Here is a 13,694-nt window from a genome sequence, read left to right as displayed (position 1 = left end):
TGATTGCTTTCTACGGTTCTTCCAAGGCTAAACTGCGAATAATGGTTTTTATTTCACTGAATTTTGAGGGTTTTGTTCGTATACGGACTTTATTTAACAGCTTTATTTGACTTTTGTTTTTAACTTAACAAGTTTTAAGCATGGCTAGCATGGTAATGCATTTTATTATTCACGCCAGATAATGGCACGGTGCTTTTCCCTTCAACTTCAATAGAGAGTCAGAAGCAATTAGAACTGTGTTGTGGATTTGATAGCGTTAAAAAACGTTTCATTGAACTGGGGAAGTAGAAATGTGTAGTGTAGAAAAGAACGTTTCTCTGATATAACCGATTGGGCGATACAACATAAAGTTAGGTGCATGACATATATATGTAGGTCTTTATTCGATTCGACCAAGCATTCGTTATCAAACTGGCAATCCTGTTTCGGTGAATAACACCCTTATCAGAGTACCAAAATGCCTTTCATTTGAAATCTCAATTATATTGTACACAAAATTGTTAAATTGTTATTTATAGAAGGTCAGTTACTCTTCTCGGTTCCCAATTACTTTAAAAATATCTTCGAAATTGCCGTTGCCAAAACATATACTATTTTTCCTTTAGATTCATATTAATATTTAGTATTAAGGATTAAAAAATAAATATGTAAATTTTGTATAAGTCATTTACAAAAAACCATAACTTAAAAAGCAAGACAGGGAGAGTTTTACTTTTTTAGCAGGGAGACTTTTATTAATCAAAGCTTAGATTATCAAAATATATAATAAAAATATTAACTCTCGTTTTTGGTTTGATCTACCAAAGCTGTGAGCAGTGGGTATTCCAAATTCGAATTCCGCCCAAATTATTATTGTTTTTGTTTAATTTTTCGGAAAGCATAATTGAAGTATTGGGACCCATTAAACTTTAATGTGGATGCAACATTCAAGACTCAAGTTGGCAACCGCAGTTCAAGTCCAACCTTTGTGAAAAATGGGAGCATTCCGGTTAATATTTGTGTTCCTTTTGATATTTTTGAATATGCTTATATGTGAGTTCAAGCAGAGAAGGCTCCTGCACATAGTGCCAGATGACTATTGTGAAAGATATTGCAAGGGCATCTACAACGAAACAATCAGATTAAGGACGTGCGATGACTCGGATACAAATTTTATAGTCACCAACGAATATCAGTTGATTCTGACAGATGGATTTCTAGAAATCAAATGGAGCAGAGTCGATCCAAATATAACCAACCTAACCCCGATCAGCGAAGAGAGAAACTTGAAATTAAAAGATCTGATAGTATCAGACACTAACCCTGCTATACGAGGAAGGGATTATTTAAAACAACTTGGTGTTGAGACGGTAACTCGCTTTGAAAAGCAATTGAATACCTTTAAAGCAATAGAGAGAAATGTTCATTTCCTCCATGGACCAAAATCTCTTAAATTGAATTTTCAAAGTACGGTTAACTTGAAGGAAATAATTGACTATATAAAAGAGACCAGTAATGACATAAAGGAATTAGAAATTAATGGAAATATTGAAACTACTGAAGATCTTAGGCTTGAGGAAGATGTTTTTAAAGGAAAGCCAAATATAACATCATTAACCTTAACTGGATTTAATATTGTGAACTTATCCACCAAAGTATTTACTCCTTTGGTTAATTTGCAAAAACTGGTGATATCAAAATGTACAATTGGTGATTTGACCTTTTTAAGGTTTGTATTAAGTTTGACATATTTTTTATATATTATTTTTAAATGTATATTTCCAGCAACCTTCAAAAAAGTCTTCAGCACTTGGTACTGGAAACCAACGAGGTGGTTGATATAAAATACTTTGCAAATTTTTCCAATCTCAAATTAATCAAGGTCATTCATTACATTGCCGATGAGAACTACACAGGTTTAATATGCCAGCAAAATAGTTGTAATTTTTTGCAGGGAATCTATGGCGTAAAATGCCCCGAAAAATGCCTTTGCCATTACATTTACAAGACTTTGGAACTCAATATAAACTGCAGCGGTAGAGGTCTATCAGAAATTCCGCCTATACCCATTCCCCATATCGGAAGTGTAAGCCTAATATTCAAAGATAACAATCTAAGCCATTTACCAACTAGCCACTTAGGTGGTTATAAAATGCTTAAAAAGTTAGATGTTTCGAGAAACAAGTTAACCGGTTTCCATGTCAACCAACTTCCTATAAAATTGGATTATTTTGATATCAGCTTTAATCAAATAACTAAGATAAACAGAGAAATGATAAAATATATAAAATCCATAGCCATATTTAAGCAGACGGGCAATGCATGGATTGTTTATTGCGATGATGAGCCTTTATTGGGCTTATTTAAGCATCTTAAAATGAATATTCTAATGAGAGAAGCTGAAATGCGACCTGTATTTAAAAAGTTACTACCTGTTTCACCAGAAGGGTTTATTAAATATTTAGGCCAACACTTGATTAGACTTGGCGAAAGAAAGAATGAATACTTCATGATCAATGAAGGCCTATTGGTGCCAAGTATGGTTCAGAAAATTAAAGACGTTGATATAATCATGAGCATCTATAAGTCCATGGAATGGTTGCATCAAAAACTCCGCTCTGATAACTCCGAATATGAGCTTTATTATTATCAGAATATGTCAGTGGCCTGCCCATATAAATGCGAATGTTGTCATAATCGCCGCACTAGTAATTTAGGAATTGATTGCAGGAACACATTTTTACATAATTTCCCGGACGTGGTCCCTAAAAATCTTTCCTTAAATCAAAAGGAACATATATCACACCTGCTTGAACTGCATTTATCAGGAAATAATATAACAACAGTAACCCTAGACATGCTACCAGAGAACCTTGGGTTACTAGACCTGCGTAACAACAGCTTGAAAGCCCTTGATAATAAGGTAGTTAACTTTCTAATTCATTTTAACGACTCCATCGAAATTAAGCTGTCAGGGAATCTTTGGAATTGTGGCTGTGAATCAAGATCTTTACTGTCTTTTTTGAGAGACCACGAATCACTAGAATATAATATAACCCTAAACCGTTGCAATATATCTCAAGAGGATTGTCCTGATAAATGTGTTTGTTGCCTGGATAACTCAACAAGTTCCTCCTTTATAGTCGATTGCCGAGGAGAAAAGCTCCAAAAGATGCCAAAGCTATCCGGCAAGGTGACCTATGTGGATTTAAGGAAAAACAATATTACGGAACTACATCCAAGGGATCGTCTTTTTATCGAGAATAGAACGCAGACATCTCCCTTAATATTGCGGATGCTTGACAATCCTTGGTCTTGTTCTTGCAAGGACATAGAAAATCTAAACTTCATGAAAAGCATATCTTCAAGTATTGTGGACTTTACGGATATATTCTGTAGCAGTGGTGAAAAACTCGTCTCGATAGATCAGGATTTCATATGTCCTTCTGCTTTCGCCTATTACTTGGCATTGGCGATCTCCCTTTTAGCCATGATCATTGCCATTAACTTTATGATATGCTTCAGGCAGCCGCTTTTAGTTTGGTTCTACGAGCACGATGTGTGTTTGAGCCTGGCCGCACGACGAGAACTGGATGAGTCGAAGAAGTTTGATGCCTTTCTGGCCTTTACCCACAAGGACGAGGCCCTGGTGGAGGAGTTCGTGGAGAAGCTGGAACACGGGAGACCCAGGTTCCGACTCTGCTTCTACTTGCGAGATTGGTTAGCGGGGGAATCCATTGCCGATTGCATCGGAAATTCTGTCAGAGACTCTCGGCGTATCATTATCCTAATGACGGATAACTTCATGAAATCCACTTGGGGTCGCCTCGAGTTCCGACTTGCTCTCCATGCCACGTCAAAAGATCGATGCAAGCGCCTGAATTGTTGTTCTTTACCCGGATGTTAAGAACTTCGAAAGCCTGGACAGCGAGCTGAGGACGTATATGGTCTTCAACACCTATCTGGAGAGGAGCAATCCAAATTTCTGGAACAAGCTGATCTATTCGATGCCGCATGCAAAACTGCGTTACGATTAAGTACTAGACGCCCTTATTTCTGCTAACCCATCTTTAGGATCAGAATATAAATAAGCCCAGTAACCTAACATTTTTCCCCTTAATTCAAATAAATAATACTTCTGGATTGTTGTCTCCCACATAGTTTAATTTTCGTATTTCACATGGCAGCCTCAAGTATTCCCATGGGTTTTCCGTTCAGTTGGTTCAGCAGCAAGGGCCGCAACCGCAGAAAGAGCTTGTGCCGCCGCAGCAAGGTCCACAGGGTCCGCAACAGGGGCCACACCCACCACAGGGGCCACATCCACCGCAAGGACCACAGCAGGGACCACATCCACCGCAAGGACCGCAGCAGGGTCCCTTAAAAAAAATGGTTATTAAAAGATGGCTTGGAAGATCTACAAAACCGATTTGACAGAAATACATACCCCTACTAGAACATAGTTCGGGTTGACGTACATGTACATGATTTTGTTTTTATTTTTGTTGAACTTTTTACAAATGGAGTCCAAAGGAAACTTGAAACTGCCTTAAATTTAGGTGTTCACTGCCGAGGATGGAACGGAAAACTGACTGAAATCAGCCTGAGAAAGTCGTAACTACTTTTGACATTAGATATTTGAATTGGCAAGGCTACTTTGTCGTCGAAATATCATTTATGTATTACATATAATCTGCAAAAGAATTTAAAATATAGTTGGCGGTGTAAAATTTTGTTCAGTTGTCAAATTCATATCCCAACTGTGATTCGGATTTTCATCATTCTTGTTTGGATTTTCGGCCTGTAAACATCGAAATTTGTTGGTCGTCTTGAGTTATTTCTTTGTTCGGTTCAAAGTAAGATTTTTCTATAGTATTAGACAGCTTGATCTTTTAAAATTTAACTTTCCTCTTAGAACTTTACGGAAGCATCATGTGTTGTGGACCCCTCGGATTCTGTGGACCCTGTAGCCCGTGTGGTGGCCCTTGCGGTCCCTGTGGACCTTGCGGACCTTGCGGGTCGTGCTGCGCCCCTTGTGGACCTTGCTGCGGACCCTGTGGACCTTGTTGTGGGCCTTGTGGACCGTGCGGTCCTTGCTGCGGTCCCTGTGGACCATGTTGCGGGCCTTGTGGACCGTGCGGCCCTTGCTGCGGTCCCTGTGGACCATGCTGAGGGAGTTGAACTCCAACATGTACAACATCTACTTCCTGTGAACCACTAAGAGTAACTTAAGACAGACGCAGGGCAAACTCATCTCTAAGCGTGGACCAACACAATAAAAAATTGAGCGAATTTTAAAATTAATTTTATTTGGAAGTTCTTGTGGGCTTATTTTGACACAGAAATTTTGCAGAAGGAAATCATGGGGTCAGGCGGGGTCTTAAAATAAGTGGGTTTTACCGGTTGCTACTTTATATTTCCTTTTGATTTTATTATTACTTATTTTATAAAAGACTAAAAAACACGTTGCAAAGGGAAGTTTAGGACTAGAATGCGTCTTTCTCAAAAAGAGGACACAGTTTACTGGTTTACAGGCATTACTGTGGGGTTTAATTTATATTATATTTCTCAATTAATTCATTTTTATATATATATTTTTAATTAACTTATGATTACCTTTTAAACTCAATCGTTGTCGCGTCGAATTTGCTCCTCATGAGCATGTCTTTTCGTCGTCGACTCTTTCTCTCAAACTCCGCGATCCTCATTTCGCTTCACTCGTCGTTAGCTTCGTTCGTTCTTCTCGCAGTCGTCTTGCCTTCGCCAGATGGTCAATCGTTTATTTGGTTTCTGCTTTGTTGTCTAGGGACTTCATCTGCTCTTCTAAAGTTTAGAATCAAAACCATTCCCAAATTACTAAAATGCGTTACCAATAAAAGGTTTAATACAATGTCCCCGCTTAATAAATTGCTAAGTCCCAATCTTATACATTTATGTCTATACTATATAGCTCTTATAGTTACCAACACCTAAGCGTTCATGCACAAAGACGGACAGCGCTAAATCGACTCGACTATTCATCAAAAATATATATTAAAAAGTTTTAAAAAATTCTTATACTTATTACAACCCTTTAGAAACTATTATTAAATTTTACATGAAAAGCAGGCCTTAAAATTTTTCCTAGACCTGTCAAGCCTATGTACCGTACAAATTTCCAGCTAATACCATTCTCATTCCGACTTTTGTTCCGGCTACATCTAACTTTGTTGTTTAGTCTCAAATTACTTTTTGTTTGGTCTGTGCAAACCTTTGTAAGAGATTTACATTTTTAAATTCGAAATATCAGTTTCATTGTTGTTTTTTTATAGACGTAACACAAAATCATGTGTTGTGGACCGTGCTGTGGATCGTGCTGCGGGCCCTGTGGACCTTGCTGTGGACCCTGTGGGCCCTGCTGCGGGCCTTGTGGTCCGTGTTGCAAGCCTTGCAGACCCTGCTGCGGACCTTGTGGCCCTTGTTGCGGTCCATTTGGCACTTGTTGTGGAGGCTGTTGGTGCTAAATAGACCTCTGTTTCACACAAACTCTATTGTTAAAATAACACCACATACTAAAAAAAACTGCAAATAATAAATTGGGATGGAAAAAAAATGGCCTTCAAAGTTAATGGGATTGGTTAATGGTTATGATGGGGTTCATGATTGGTGTCGAGTTTATTATTTGCGTCAACTATCAGTAGATTATCCTTAATTTAATTTACAGGCTGTTTTTTTTAAATTTTCGGATAAGTTCTACTTTTCCAGGTATTAAACAAAACTTTTCCTCAAATGCGTTTTTCCTATCTTGTCGGTAATCGGCGAAGGCGATCATTCGGATTGCATCGGAATTATAAAAAAATTCTTTTACGCCTGGCAAATATTTCAGAAGTTTCTTGGAGATCTCGTTGAGCTTGCCCTGATCTTACATTCCAGCAATCGAAACCGAATTATCTGCTGCATCCATGAAAGAAAAATAATTTTATTTGGAAAGTACATATTTACCGCCCAAACGCTCCAAATGCATGCTTATCATGGCCCCCATTCAGGAAGATTATTGATTATCCGTATACACATTTACGTCAATGTCCCTGTAAGTCCTATTTCCATGCATTCGAAATATATTTTCCTTCCTTTTTTTTTACATGATATGTATAAAATATTAATAGGTGTTGAATAGTCAAATTGGGTAGATAACCTCAGAACAACAAATATTATGGGATACATCTCCAAGAACAGCTACATGGACATTATCTTCATGCTAAGAATCGAGTTACGGAATGCTCCATTTCCGGTGCACTGCTATCTGATACTTGCATTACTCTTATAAATGTATATTGTTCCTTACTGGTAATGTTTTAGAAAGTGTGATCTTTTTGATAAAACTTACTCCCAAGTAGTTGGAAAATAAAGCGAATAAGGTCTCAGAAACAAAATCAAAATGAAAAAATAGTTGTTAACTTTTGGTGGCAAAGCGCTGGTGGGCCGTGACAAACAAATTTGTACAAATTAAACATCTAGTTAGCTATGAAACTAATTTCTACGCTACTAGACCCTGTGTTCAGTAAGGGATTTTAGTTTTCATCTTTCCTCCACTGCGAATACATCTAAATTTGTACTCCAAATTTTCTATATCACTGCTTTTGTTAGTAACTTTTTAATTTAAAAATCTACATTTTTTTAAGTCACATTTCCCTTAGAAGCTTGCATAAAAATCATGGGTTGCGGACCATGTGGACCATGCTGCGGGCCTTGTGGACCTTGTGGTCCCTGTTGTGGACCTTGTGGACCGTGCTGTGGGCCTTGTGGACCATGTTGCGGACCCTGTGGGCCCTGCGGACCATGTGGACCATGTTGCGAAAAGCGAAACGGCCTTCAAAAATGCTGCTTTTGCTAGCTGTTGGCCCGGAGACAAAGCTGGAATATGGAGTAAAATTGGATTTTATAACATCTTCTTAGGAAATAAAGTAGGAAAATGAAAACAAACCATGATATATATTTTTTTTTGATAAAAAATATTGGGTTTATTGGGGACATACAAAATATGCATATGAAAAAATGGATTTGGGCCAACTTGCTCCCTTACATCATTTTTTGGGTCTTCTAAATAGCTTCCTGAATCGCATTTTACTATTAAGATAATACAATTTTTTCTATAAAACATTTTTAAGAACATGCAGAAATACTTTCATTTCTTTTTAAAAGTATAGTTATTCGCAAAAATATCTTTCCACTAAACTTACTCCCAAGTCGTTGGTTACAAAAACCCGATCAGGTCGAAAAAAAACAATGTTTAAATATTTCATAAGGTTCTTGGATGGCTCATTGGGTTGCTTTGATCTCACATAAATGTGTTTCGGTGGTCATGCCCACCAATTGAGTTATAAAAGAACCAAATTTGTGCGAAGTGAACATCTAGTTGGCTTTGAAATTAAATTCTAAATAACTAGGACCTGTTTCCAGTAAGACATTTCAGTTTTCATTTTTCCTTCACTGCGAAAACATCTAAATTTTTACTCCAATTTTTCTAGATCAGTGCTTTTGTAAGTAACTTTTTAAGAACCTAAATTTGTGTAAGAATTTTTATAGGAATCACATTTTATTTCGAAGCTTATATCAAAATCATGGGTTGTGCTCCGGGTGGACCTTGTTGCGGATCTTGCGGACCATGTTGCGGGCCATGTTGCGGGCCATGTGGACCTTGTGGTCCCTGTTGTGGGCCTTGCGGACCGCGCTGTGGCCCCTGTGGACCGCGCTGTGGTCCCTGTGGACCTTGTGGGCCGTCATGTTGCGAAAAGCGGAACGGTCTTCAGAAATGCTGTTTTTGCTAGATGACCTCCTAAAAACGTAGCTGAAAAATGGAGTAAAACTGGATTATATTACACCTTCCTAGGAAATAAAGCAGAAAAATGAAAACAAATGAAGCCCTGGCTTTGAATGTTTTATTTTATAGTATTTATTGTTATCGAGAAGAAACTTCCCAATCTCAAATTGGCATTTATTTTCTTCCAATAATGAACGTAATATTTTATCTGCTTGTCATGGTATGTCCAGTAGGTTTTATTTATTTTAGTACCAAGTTTCCAAACTATGTTTGAAAAATAAAAGTGAACTGGAGTCGAGAATATTAGGCTACCAAGTCTCCTTTGGTTAGATACTACCCAAACTGACAACACATGCCATTGGAACTCAAAAAAGGAGGATGGATAAAGTAGTCTCCTAACGACAATAGACCAGGTTAATATGGCAGTGACTGCATACATATATACGCACTTGGAAGTGTTGCATTGCCATGGGGATAAAAGGGAGGAGTTAATTTATGCCAACATCCCAAGGTAATTAAGGCAATGCCGTTGCAAAATAAAAGTAGCCCTGGCCTCGCAGCATTTAAATTAGCCAACTAGGGGATTTTAATTAGTGTCAAGTGCCTAGAAATAAATGGTGCCAAAAGGGGCGTGGCCGTGGCCAATCAAAGTGATTTTGCCAGCAATGTTACCCATACGCTCCGTGTGGCTGGGCCAAGTCAATTATTAATGGCAGTAGCTCGGCTCGAGTGCAGACTGCTGACATCTCAATTCATGCTGGAAATCAGCAGGCAAATTGTTTATTGTATGCAAGCAATAGAATGCCAGAGGAATATCTGGGGAACTGATTTTCATCATTCATTTTGCCAGTCGACTTTTCCACTTTTCCACTTTCCACGCTGAATTATGAAGGCAGCCATTTCAAGTGTGTAAGTGCAAGAGGCAGCAGTGGCTCACCCGATGACGCAGTTCAGGGAATTCTCGGATATGGCAGGGACCCTGAGAATGGGCTTCTGACATTCAGGCGGCATGCAAATGGATTGCTCATCCTGCAATTTGAGTAGCAGACGAGCAGCAGCATCAGTATCCGGAAGGGGTCGAATTAGAGCTGCCTGCTGGAATCGCAGTCGAAACGCTTAATCAGGACTACATATTTGTATTTCAATATGAGCAAGTAACCCTAGAACTCACATATGCCGCAGTCATTAATTGCAGCGCCAGGGGAATTTTCGCTCAATAACCGCAAAAATATGGCAATCAAAGATACGATGTCTTGTAGAAATCGCAAATAAATGTGGGGAACATACTTTTTAAAATGGATGATACAATAACTCAAAACTTTTCTTCAGATTTGGTTTACAAATTCAGCACAGATGATTATTCGACTTTCTAAGAGTTTTAATAAATTCTCAAGAATACGATTTCCTTACAAATATTTCTAAAATTTTTAATTTAATTTAAAATCTACATCTGCCATAACTTTAAAACTGCCCCAAGAAGTTGCCTGAACTCAGTTGGCCTTTGGTGGTAAGTCGAATCAACGCCAAACAAAATTTATCGGTTTTAAATTGTTGCAAGGCCATCGGACTTTTACCATCAGCTATGTCCTCAACCACCAGTGAAGGAATCAGAATTACCGCTCCGAGGATTTGGAGCACTCAGAGAGTCTCCCGTGTGGTGGAACCAGTTATCATTGGTGATGGCCCCCATGTGCGACGTCCCGACTTGAACCGTCCACATCGACCATCCAACCAGAATATTTTGACAGCAGGGGAACAACGGCCGCAAACACCAGTGGACACCCGCAACAGCCTTCTTCGAAAAATAAGTCTTCAACGAAGCCTGGCCTTTTACAATCAGTTAAGATGCACATTCGGAGGAGCTGCGTCCGGATTTGGTTACTTTTTCAATTCGGATCTCAGCATGAGACGTCAATTAGGATGGAATTCCTATGCAGGAATGTTTGGAAGCTGGCATGGGTTCCCCATCGAGACTGAAGAAGAGGCGATTGAGGACGAAAATATCCATGTTAGAAGATTCTTTCCGGAACGACGCCACTGGCAACGGGCTCAACTATACTTCCAGCAGTATCTGGTCCAACGACACTGTAGTCCTCACATTCCAAGATCATTCTCTGTTAAAGTTGATCTAAGCTCTGTTAATCTTAAAAACATTTCCAACATATTGTATGGAGTAGGTATGATGGCTGCCTTGAAGCTGGTCTTCAACGAGGTGATCCACGTCCATTAGTTTTTTTGGGAGTTTTTGGCTATTCCAACTTTCGATAATAAAGACCATTGCCAAACTTTCTAATCTAGAGAAGGAGCTCCCTCATCAACGACAGATTCATGAATAAGAAGTTGTCCCACTAGGAAACTCTCTTTGGGAAATCACTCTGTGCCGCGGGTTACTTTTCTTGTCCGAGATCTTCTGCATTGCAATTCGCCGTTGTTGTGCATTTATGGAAATCGTATGCCGCTGTGTATGAGACAGAACAAAGAGTGGGGAAGTAGTGGGGTTCCCTAGTCAAAACAACAGTTAAGTAGGCGAATTCTTAATGCACTTCAAGGGGCTTTAATAATAATTTCCTTTTTGGTATATTCGTTTTATTCTTTGGGAACAAGAGTGCGAGATATCCTCGTATTTGGATTCTATACAGATTCTTTTACAGTGTTCCTAAATATTCCTATAAATATATCAAAAGGAACAATAACAAGCGAGGGAATCAAATATTTCGAAATGATAAGTTTGGCGCTCAGAACTAATTTGATGTGGTGTAAGAAATATATATACGAGGTGTGTTCAAAAAGTAAGGTGACTCTTCAAATTTCGCGAATTTCAAATTTTTCGATTATCGATTTTTTTGTTTTGTTATATTGGTACACTCTTCCCTAACATCTGTACCAAGTTTCAATGGAACATCCTCTTTTGTTTGGTTGTGAGAGGCGTAAAGTTACAAGTTATTTTGCGAGCTCGGCGATTTTTTGCTATCGAAAAATATGGATCAAAGGATTTGGATTTTTTGGCCAAAAACAACACCACAATAATGCCTCAGCCACCATATTCACCGGATTTGGCCCCATGTGACTTTTTCTTGTTCCCAAAACTGAAGATAATCGAAAAATTTAAAAAATTTGAAATTTGAAAAGTCACCTTACTTTTTGAACACAACTCGTATAACTTCTAAAAGGTTTCGATAATCGAAAAATTTGAAATTCGCGAAATTTGAAGAGTCACCTTACTTTTTGAACACACCTCGTAAATGTCATTATAATACAGAAATTTAATTAAAATTTAGCTGTAAATTTTAAATATTTTCAGGTTTTAGATATTTTATAAAGTAGAGAGTTTAAAATTCACTGCTGATTGTCTTGGCATCCACATATGCCGCAAGTTTTACAGAACGCTCCCGAAATAACAAGCGATGAACAGCGCGCCCAACACGCATGTATGTGGATGCCACGCACTCACCACCCTCTTGCACACACACTCACGACCGCCACACACTGGCTTCCAAAAACACATGCACAGAAGACGCGCTACGTTCATTTTGCGCCTTATCTGCGGTCGCAAGTGTTGCGCCATCGCAGCCCGAGTGCCTGAAATTATGCTAATTTCTGGGTTTTTATGCAGCCAACATGGAGCAGCAGCGGGAATCTGCATCCTCATGGCCGAATCTCCTCCAGCTCCTCCAGCTGCTGCGTGTTGGGTGTCGGTTGTTGGTTGTCGGTCGCCGGTTGTTGCTTGTTGGCTCTTGCTACTCCAACTGTGCATTTTGCGGTAAAAGCACTGGCAGAAAAAAAGAAAAATCTGTCATAGAAATCGACGACAGAATTTAAAATCATGTTTAATTGCTGGAAAAAATATTTAAATCAGTTACATAGTCTTTACCATTTATTATTCAATTTTGAATTTAAAAGATATTTTACAGAATATCTTCCAAGTTTTTTACAGTGCATAGAAAGTACGATGAATTTTACGGCGTAGTGGGGATGGCCTGCTGATAACGCAACATTAATAACACCCTCATGGCTGGCTTTCTCTTACTTGATGATTGAAAATCCAGCAAACTGCGCCCGCGCCCCAAAGTATCCAGCATTCATTTACTTATCAGGCCAGCGAGGGAGTTGGCTCCTGCAGAGTCCGCACACTTTGCCTTTGTATTTGTGGCACATTTGGGAGCTAAGCAGGCAAAAAGTGCCCGAAAAAGAAGTCAAGCAGCTGTTGCCTCTTCGCCATTGCCATTGCTACTGCTACTGCTGCTGCTACGACTGCTACTGCCATTGGTCTTGTTGTGGTCAGTGTTAACATAAAACTTGTGCAGCGATAAACTCTTGGCCCGCCCAGGACATTGTCCAGCCGAACATTTGTTAGCCAGGCTCTCGGCTCTGGGCCAGTTGCTGGGCCATTTTTGAGCCAGACCAGGACAGATCCTGCTGCATATTCAACGCCTTTTCCATTTCCCTTTGCTTGCCCTGAATTTGAAAATTTCAAATTTCTTCTACCAGGCTCTCCAGTGGCTACTTACAGGCTCGACGAGTGTTGTCCTATTTTCAAGTTGCTGATTTTGAACAGGGTACTCCCAAGAAGAAGAACCAAATTACAAGAAGAGTTTTCAAATATATATCCATATTAACAAGATTCCCCTTTTCTTTCCAGAAAATATGTACGAGGAAATGCTTATTCTCAACATAAAACGAGTTTCTGTTGTTTTTAAACCTTCTTTTCCAACATTTTAAAACTCCGCGTACCTTCTTGTTGTAACACAAGTACTCTTTTACTAGTGAACATTGAAGCATCTTTGTTTTGGATAATTCAATATTTAAACCGAAAATACGAAAATACTGAATACTAAAAGCCCACCTCTCTACTATTTCCTAAGCATGATTGTGGTGTTCAATCTGTCAGCTTAAATATACACACCTTATTTTTACACTC

The 13,694-nt window shown here is 38.9% G+C and overlaps 5 protein-coding genes across 6 annotated transcripts; 4 read left to right on the top strand and 1 right to left on the bottom strand.

Annotated features, from left to right (window-relative positions):
- The first annotated feature begins 1,022 nt into the window (after positions 1–1,022).
- LOC108115049 (toll-like receptor 4) lies at positions 1,023–4,016 on the top strand. The gene is given in 3 exon segments (XM_017226297.2): positions 1,023–1,708; positions 1,765–3,859; positions 3,861–4,016. Coding segments are annotated over 3 exon segments (2,937 nt in total).
- A 106-nt stretch (positions 4,017–4,122) lies between these two features.
- Positions 4,123–4,587, bottom strand: LOC108115082 (male-specific sperm protein Mst84Da). The gene is made up of 2 exons (XM_017226331.2): positions 4,424–4,587; positions 4,123–4,355 (listed from the first exon to the last, which is right to left on the bottom strand). Exons 1-2 carry the CDS (start codon positions 4,460–4,462, stop codon positions 4,203–4,205), a joined length of 192 nt encoding a protein of 63 aa, XP_017081820.1. The 5' UTR covers positions 4,463–4,587; the 3' UTR covers positions 4,123–4,202.
- A 161-nt stretch (positions 4,588–4,748) lies between these two features.
- On the top strand, positions 4,749–5,268 carry LOC108115048 (the record flags this gene model as incomplete). Its single annotated transcript, XM_017226296.2, has 2 exons — positions 4,749–4,832; positions 4,892–5,268. Coding segments are annotated over 2 exons (390 nt in total), but the record flags the coding sequence as incomplete, so codon positions are not given.
- Positions 5,269–8,407: 3,139 nt separating this feature from the next.
- Positions 8,408–8,872, top strand: LOC108115106 (male-specific sperm protein Mst84Dd-like). 2 transcript variants are annotated; one of them, XM_017226354.2, is made up of 2 exons: positions 8,408–8,495; positions 8,563–8,872. In XM_017226354.2, exon 2 carries the CDS (start codon positions 8,577–8,579, stop codon positions 8,781–8,783), a length of 207 nt encoding a protein of 68 aa, XP_017081843.2. In that variant the 5' UTR covers positions 8,408–8,495; positions 8,563–8,576; the 3' UTR covers positions 8,784–8,872. The 2 variants fall into 2 exon arrangements, with proteins under 2 accessions (XP_017081843.2, XP_017081842.2); XM_017226353.2 differs by having other exon boundaries at positions 8,424–8,495; positions 8,560–8,872.
- A 1,431-nt stretch (positions 8,873–10,303) lies between these two features.
- Positions 10,304–11,053, top strand: LOC108115101. The gene has a single exon (XM_017226348.1). The coding sequence runs from the start codon at positions 10,359–10,361 to the stop codon at positions 11,004–11,006; it is 648 nt and encodes a 215-aa protein (XP_017081837.1). The 5' UTR covers positions 10,304–10,358; the 3' UTR covers positions 11,007–11,053.
- Positions 11,054–13,694: the final 2,641 nt, after the last annotated feature.

Source organism: Drosophila eugracilis, unplaced genomic scaffold (assembly GCF_018153835.1).
Source record: "Drosophila eugracilis isolate 14026-0451.02 unplaced genomic scaffold, ASM1815383v1 contig_722, whole genome shotgun sequence".
In the NCBI taxonomy this organism is placed as follows: Eukaryota; Metazoa; Arthropoda; class Insecta; order Diptera; family Drosophilidae; genus Drosophila; species Drosophila eugracilis.
Note: the sequence above shows the minus strand (reverse complement) of the source record. Positions and strands in the feature narration are given on the sequence as shown.